Source organism: Chelonoidis abingdonii, chromosome 9 (assembly GCF_003597395.2).
Source record: "Chelonoidis abingdonii isolate Lonesome George chromosome 9, CheloAbing_2.0, whole genome shotgun sequence".
In the NCBI taxonomy this organism is placed as follows: domain Eukaryota; kingdom Metazoa; phylum Chordata; order Testudines; family Testudinidae; genus Chelonoidis; species Chelonoidis abingdonii.
In genome coordinates this window covers 73,282,274-73,290,203 of record NC_133777.1, presented here as the reverse complement: position 1 = coordinate 73,290,203, position 7,930 = coordinate 73,282,274, and the positions used below count along the sequence as shown (strand labels likewise).

General features: G+C 46.4%; 1 protein-coding gene across 6 annotated transcripts in view; it reads left to right on the top strand.

Moving 5' to 3' along the window:
• The first annotated feature begins 3,957 nt into the window (after positions 1 to 3,957).
• Positions 3,958 to 7,930, top strand: part of AKAP13 (A-kinase anchoring protein 13) — a 344,553-nt gene continuing 340,580 nt past the window's right edge. For all 6 annotated transcript variants that reach the window (XM_075069695.1, XM_075069692.1, XM_075069694.1 and 3 more), the window contains exon 1: positions 3,958 to 4,152. In XM_075069695.1, the coding sequence (XP_074925796.1) occupies positions 3,996 to 4,152 (157 nt within the window). In that variant the 5' untranslated portion in view covers positions 3,958 to 3,995. The remainder of the gene's footprint in view (positions 4,153 to 7,930) is intronic.

Genomic DNA, 7,930 nt, shown 5'->3' with positions numbered 1-7,930 from the left:
TGTGTGATGCTTCCCCCGCCATCCCATCTGGACCTCTACTGCCCAGACCTAATGTGCAGGTGGTATAGAGCTGATAAGAGTTGACTCTTCCCCTAAAATCAAGATCCTCCTGTCCCAGGGGTATTCCTGGTGGGCTGGGTTATGCCTACTCTATAGCCGCTTTGAGCTAGCCTGCCTGATCAAAAAGGCTGGAGTCCAAAAATGAAGTGGGCCTTTCAGTTTGGTTCCCCATTCTGTTGTGATCTTAGACATCTCACTTAAGCTCTCAGTTCATCGGTGAAATGAGCAGAACACTTACTTACCTCTCAGGTAGGAAATGAAGGTTAACCTATTTAGAAAGCACTCTGAGGTCCTCCGAGCCAATGTACTATAACCCAGTCCCTACTTCACCGACATCACAAAATCACTGCAGTTTCATCCAGCTGGCAATATCTACTTGATAGAGAACAGCAGTGCTGAGGCTGTTGTGGATCAGACTGGAGGTGAAATGACACACCTTCTCCATTACAGGGGACTTCATTGTAGAGAATGTTGCAATTAGGGTACACTCTCTCAAAAGACTGCTTAGCTTTGCCTTCGCTCATTTAAAAAACTTCCTGAAAGTGTTTACAGATGTTAAGTGTGTGTGTGTGTAATGCATAGTGAGTATGTGAGACAGAAAAAGAGAGAAAGACTTGTGATGTATGCGGTTGTCTGCTGTATACCTAGCAGCTAAAGCAGAAACATTCCCTTGATCAAAGTCTAAGTGGGGAAACTATTTTTCCATATGCTATATGGAAAGATTTATTCAGCTGTTACCATGCCACCTTGTTATTGTGTTTGTCCTTATGGGCTGGGCTGGGTCAGTGCTTTGACAGAACACTTCCATGGGACACAGAGGTGCTGCAGGACGTGGGGTTTCACTAGGTGGCACTCTTTCCTATAAGTCAATAATGTGTTGCTGGACTTCCTGTCTGTTAGGTGGGAGATAAAAATGAGGGTCTGATTAGTCATAGCCATTAAAGAACCCATGGCCCCTTTTTACAAGGGAAGAGGTATTAACCTAGGTTTCATCAAATTAAAAGTTGGGGCCGTATCGTGTCCCTGCCAATCCACCTCCCCTCCCCACTCCCATCCCTTGCAGCTTCAGTTGGGAAAGTTATTCTTCTCGTCTTCTTCTTCTAAATGGTCACGTAATCCTGTGTGGTAAAACAGCAGAAGTGTTCCCAACCGAGAAGTGACCGTGTTACTCCAGTGATGAAATGATTCTTGTGCACTATGTCAGGGCCTGATCAGTCTTCCATGTTAGTTACAATGACTCTTGCCGTTGACTTAAATGGGCACAGGATCAGCCCATATTTAGCACAGCGCTCTAGGTCCTTTAGGACAAACGCTGCTCTAGTGAGGTAATGATTTCTAGGGGTTAGTGGGACTAGACGACAGGAAATAGGTGCTTCTAGCCTTGACTTTGCTGCTAACTTGTGCGTTTGACAAGTTACAAACTTTCTGAGCCACATTTTCCTTGCAGTGTAAGTCAGGGCTGCATTTGGCCCTCTGTGCCATAGTTTCCCAATGTGTATGACAGGGGATAATCATATGTACTCAACTCATAGAGTTGTTGTGAGGGTTACAGAGATATGAGAATCACTGCAGAAAAAATTATATAATATGTGCATCTAATCTGTGAGCAGCTCAAACACGACAAAATGAGTCCTTCCCTCTGCAGGGATTACTTATACAGTGCATGCAACAGAATGTTCTGATGGTGCATAAGCGTGCGCCACATTTATTTGCACAGGATCACATTTCACTGCTAAAGAGAGTATGATGCCAGAAACACTAGAAGGAGATACTTTACAATAGCCAGAGGAGGGAATGTTAGAAATGTAACACAGAATGAAACACAACTAAAGCTAAAGTTTAGTGGGTGAAAGTTATTTTCTTCAAATAAAAATAAATCCAGGGCTTTACAAAGTTGACCACTTTCCTTTAACTCCAATAAAGCAGCACAGTATTATAATTAATTAGAATTCAGAGAGCAGCTGAATAAACTGGTAAAGGTCACACATGAGGAAGAAACATCAAGGTGAAATGTAGGTGATAAAACTCACTAGAAATATCTTCCTGGAATCAAAACAAGGCTTCTCAGGCCTTGGGAGACCAGCAATCTCTCTTCCCAGTCTGGAAAAAGCTGTAATTTCTCCATAAAAATACAACAAATCACAATTTCTTATTCAATGCATAAATTGTACAGGAAAACAGGTGGAATTCTGGTCCCACTGCAGTCAATTTCAAGATTCTGACCAGGATTTCACCTCAGGCACTTTGATGATCGCTCATACTGTTTACTCCCATCCCGAAAGCCCACGTGGACCACAAATCCCTGCCTGAAAACCTCTAAAGTAGAATGTCCAGTTTAGAGATAAAAATGTATTGGGACAAAATACTGAGATCTGTGCTCATTTCTCTCCCTTCCATCCCCCAGGTTTTTCCTGGGGCAAAAGTGCCATTGATTTCAATGAAGTAAAACTGAGCAAAAACGAAATGAAAACTTCAGGATTTAGCCCATTGTAAGGGTAGGATGGTCTTTTGTGTGCAGCTAATCTGTGCTTTCCCCTGCTTTTGATCAGACATTATATACCTTTTGAGAAATTTTTTGTGCCATATGAGTGTGTGAAACATCAGATATGTCATCTGCCTGATGCAGATGGCTTTTGTTTAGCTCCAGTAGTGCAAAGGGACTTAAAGCTGCTGGGGAATCCCTGACACAGGGAAAATCCCAAAGTGGTATAACATAAATATAGCCAGCTGTACATCATTCTCTGCCTGCCCAGCTAGTAGGAGGCATACTGTGGGTGAGTCAGAATGCATTGTGCTCTTGTTGATCTTGGACCCAGACGTACAAACCTTTAAGGGGTTGTTTCAGAAAGCATAACCAAAGTAGCCCTGCAGCTGCTCTAATCTGTACTCCCCACAATTTAGAATGATGGAAAGGTCTGACGGTGTCACCCCCACTTCTCAGGTGTGCCAGCAAATTGTTAGTACACTTGCATATCCAAAGAGGACCTACATTTAGAAGAGAATTCTTACATTTGGGTTCCACTGATTTACAGCAAACTGCTGCTGCATGTTTCTTTACAAGACAGCAGGCTTCCATTTTGGTAGAAAAACATTTGCTTTTAAAACTATACCATCCCTTGAGAATTTCAAATTATTTGTTTAAGAGGGAGGAGAATGTTTTATGAAACTCACTGAAGCCTTGGGAAATCTAAAACATAAAAGGGGGGAGCACTTCAGAAATGTTACAAAATCCCAAAGTCAGGAGAGAAGTTCCCCAACTCTAACGGATGGTAATTTAGTAATCTTCTATGCAGGTAAACAGTAACTTTAAAATCTGCAGACCACCTATTTATCTACTCAGTCTCTCAAAGAATTACATTATATATACTCTCTGAGATGTAACTGTGTTGTCCTATGGGGAAGGATGACCTACCCGCTAAAGCTCATCTCAGGACTGAGGGACAGGAGACATTGGGCAAGCCACTTAAGTGATCCGTGCCTCAGTTTCCCCTTCTGTAAAGTGAGGAGAGTAACAGACATGCCACTGGGCGCGGGGGCGAGGGAAGGAAGCATTGCGAGGATTAATCCACGCAAGCCGGTAAAGCGCTCTGGGATCCCCCGACATCAGGCAGGAGGCAGGCGCTGCCTTTTGACGAACTCCCTGCTCAGCTGCGGAATTCTCCACTTCTGCAAAATGCACCAACTGGAGCCAGCTCCGCGCCCCGTCCAAGCTCCCGCTCCCCATCCTCCACGCGTGACTTCCAGCCGCCCGGGCGAGCTGCCTCCTCCCCACGCCGGGGCCACGCCCCCCCACTGGGAGCCGCGAGCTCCCGGCCCCTGGGCTGTGCAATCAGAGCAGCCTCCCGCTTCAGCCCCGCGCTAGGAGGAGGAACCTAGGGGGACGGGGAAGGCGGGGGGGTGTCCTCCCCTTCCACCCCCTTCCTCCTCGGTGGCGCATGCGTCCCGGCTCCGGGGCTGCTCGTCGGGCCAGCGGAGGGAGGGAGCTGCCGGCAGCGCTCGGGTGCCGCCGCCTGTTGCACCAGCGCCCCGCGCCGCCAGCCATTGTCCCCCGCTCCCAGCCGCTGCAGGAGGCCAAGCCGACCCGCCCGCGGGGTGAGTGAGCGAGGGAGTTGGGGGACGTGCCTGGGTGGGGGCCCGCCTGGGGCTGCGTCTGCGGGGGGGCAGGGAGGGGGCGTCTTTCCCCGGGAGATCTTTGCAGTGGGGGGGCCCGGCAGAGAGTCGGGGGGGGGCTCTCTCACCACTACAGAGCTGGGGTGCCGGGGTGCGCCCTGCTGAAGAGCTGGGGGAGCCCCTCCTCCCTCGCCTCTCTTGCTGCAGAAAACTGGGGGGCCGGTGCCCCCCGAGTCCCCGCGGAGAAGGGGTAGCGGGAGGAGGTGGCTCTGCAGGGGGGAGACCCCTCGCCGGCTGGGGTATGGGAAGCGCCTGCCTGCGCTCGCGGCGCTGCGATTCTGCTGCTTCCCATCTCCCGGGTGGAGAGAGGCCCCTTCCTCCTCTCATTGTCCCGCTATCCTGCCGCATCTGGGGAGGGGGCCGGAAGGGCTCTGTTGAAAATGCACATGGAGGCTCCCCCCTCCAGGCGCTTGCCCAAGTCCTGAACCCCCCAGGGCGGTTCTCTTGGCAACTTTGTGTCTTCCACGAGCTGCCCCGGGCTGCGTCAGTGCGATTTGTGACGGGCTCAAAGCCAGGATCACTCTCTACAGGTCACTGTGGCTGGATCGGGCAGACCTGGTCTGGGCTGCTCGTTTTCCTCTCTCGCTTTCCTTTCCTTTGTTTCTGCTTTTGCTAATTGCAAACATACTTTATTGTGTCCAAGCCCGAAACCACTTTTCCCTCCGCTCTTGTCTGTGCTGTCCTAACTACTGTACCAAGTTCTCTGGAGTAGTTTGAGCTATTGCCACCAACTGTTAAATCCCTTTTATCCCGAGGAACTATTAGGGGTGGGAGAGAGAAATGTGAGCCTCGAAAGCCATTTTATTGATAAATTAACAGACTGTGGCTTTCTAAATTTTTTACCCATGGATTTGCGTGTAGGTGCGAGGAGTGTTTTTTAGAAAAATATCAATATATGTTTGTAAAATAAACTTCCTCTGTATCAAAATCATGGATGTTGTGATGTGAAATACTTAATTTAAATTTCAGTAGTACAACTAAATCACACTTAATATCTCCACTTTATTGCTAGCAGGGAATGTAATCCAGGAGCTAAAACACCATCTGTTGTAATATTTGTGTTTATATGAACCTTTGAAGTTATTCTGAGGGAGGGTCATCCTATAGACATGCTTCATGTTTTATTCTGTGGTTTTTAGGAGGCACTGCACATATATTTTGTTTCTATAGTTAAATCAAACAGACTCTTATTCGAAAAAAGTCTGTGGAATTCGTGAACAAGGGTCACAGAAGTGCTGCTGTTTCTTAACCTTTTAACTGTCAGGGTTTATTAATCCACCTTCTGTGTCCATGTTATCCCTACAGGTCATACAAAGGAGTTGGGATTAGCAGAGAGCAGTTTTACTGACCTCACTAATTGCTTCTACTGCAGTGTCTTTTACACTGCTTGATTGTGTATCTTTTCATTCTTGCATTCAGGTTGTTTTCATAGTGCTGTTTGTATGAGCATACTGTACTAATTCCATCTGATATGACATTGTGTCACTTTAGAGATGCCCAGAGGTTGTCTCCATGAACACATTACAAATATGATAGTAAAACACTCAGTAGCATCTGTGCGCTACCCAGTTCTTCAGTCGACCATGAAACAAAAAATAAGTAGGAGATATGTGATCAGGGCTGGCTCCAGGCACCAGCTTATCAAGCAGGTGCTTGGGGTGGCAACTCCGGAGCAGGGCGGCATTTTCAGGTATTCGGCGGCAATTCAGTGAAGGGTCCCTCACTCCCGATCGGAGCAAAGGACCTCCTGCTGAATTGCCGCAGATTGCGATCGCGGCTTTTTTTTTTGTTTTCTTTTTTTTCTTTGGCTGCTTGGGGCGGCAAAACCCCTGGAGCCGGCCCTGTATGTGATGCAGTAGAAGTATGTTGAGAACATAGACTATAAAGCAAGTTTAGACAGTTGTCCTGAGTTGCATGAATGTCTTATGTGCTGAGAGTTTTGAATAATGTAATTTAATCAGTTTTAAAGGGAGAAAAAGTGGTGTGGTTTCTGTTTACAGTAACCCCGTGGACCTAGAAATCATTCCTTCCCTGGATTTTTTTTCTCCTCTGTTTTGTACACACTGGCTATTTGTAGAGTTGCTAAGGTGAGTTAAGCTCCAGATATCCTTTTTGAGGTAAGATATTAATGAATCATTTAATGGAGGGATTGTTTTTGTATTTCTCCCATCACCATAGCGTCTGAGAGCCTCACAAACTTTACTGAAGTTGACTTTGCAACATCTCTGAGGTTGGGGAAACTGTTGCTTCCCCAGGTATAGATTTGAGGTACTGACTCATAGGGATGTAAATAGCATTTAAAAAAGTAACCGTTTAAACTATTAAAATTATATCTGTTAAACCTTTAATTGTTAACAAGTTCACAGCATAGGGAACTAGGGGAGCGGGAGGACCTGAACAGGGGTAAGGGGGCTGTGGCTGGCAGCCGGGACCCTGGACGCACATTAGGCATTTAAATGTTAACTGAATACATTACCGGTAAGACTGATGCTTATTGGTTAACAGGTTAACATTTTATTTCCCTACTGACTCAGAGAATGAGTTGGTCACAGTCACACAGAAAGTCTGTGGTAGAGAGAAGAATTGAATCCAGTCCTCCAATACATTGCTCCAACTTCAAGACTATCATTCCCGCTCAGACTTTTTCTTTCTCCTTCCCAGTCAGATATCCTGTTACTTGCCAGTTGGGCAGATTGTGGGCTGGCCAATCAATCAGCCTTGCTGGGTGCCACAGGACTCTTTGCTGCTTTTACAGATCCAGACTAACACGGCTACCCCTCTGATACTGTGTTCCCTTAAAAAACCTTAGCAAGAATATCTATGTATCAAATATAGCTTTTAGGTAGCTTATCAGATTATACTTCATTATGTGGTTATTTTGCATGTACGTACACAGCTTGCCAACACTAAAATATTCTGCATGTTTTTATGCGGATGGTATTGGCCAATATTGTAAAACGAGGCTAGTGGTTTTGAGTTTCCATTTGGGATACCATAGATAGCTAGAGGAAGGAGAGTCCAGTGGTTAAGATGCTAGCTTGGGACATGAGATCTCAGTTCAATTCCTGTTCCACCACAGACTCCCTGTGTGACCTTGCACAAGTCATCTAGACTCTCTGTATTTCAGTTCTTCACCCATAAAGTGGGGATAATAGCACTTCCCCACTTCACGTCATATGGGAGTTGGGAGGGTAAACACAGATTGTGAGGTGTTCCGATAGACCTGAAAGGGGCCTGTTTTTTCAGAGGGTGCCTGCTCGGCACTTTCTAAGAGTTGTGTCTCTCTTAAGGGGAATTCAGCTGGACATCCCAAATCATTAGCAACTTCAAAAAATCTTGGTCATTTACTGCCTTGTTTACCCTTCATGTTTATGGTTGAGAGCATGTTAGCATTTGATCCTGAGAGGTGTCAAGCACCCACAAACTCTGGAGTTTTGGGTGCTAGCCACCTTAATTTACATGTCCATTAAATTCTTGGCATCTCTGCTAAAGGGGATACTTGTGATATGGGCACCTGCTGGATAGGAACTGGACTTAGACCACCAACTCTATCACCGCTATGCATGATGAACTTGTAGCTGTGACACGTAACAGGAAGGCTCCATACACCATTTTTTGGTCCCTTGAGCTTTCCAGTCTCAGTCCACTTCTATGACAGTGGCATTCCCCACCCATACAGAATGGGGAAAAGTAGTTGCCT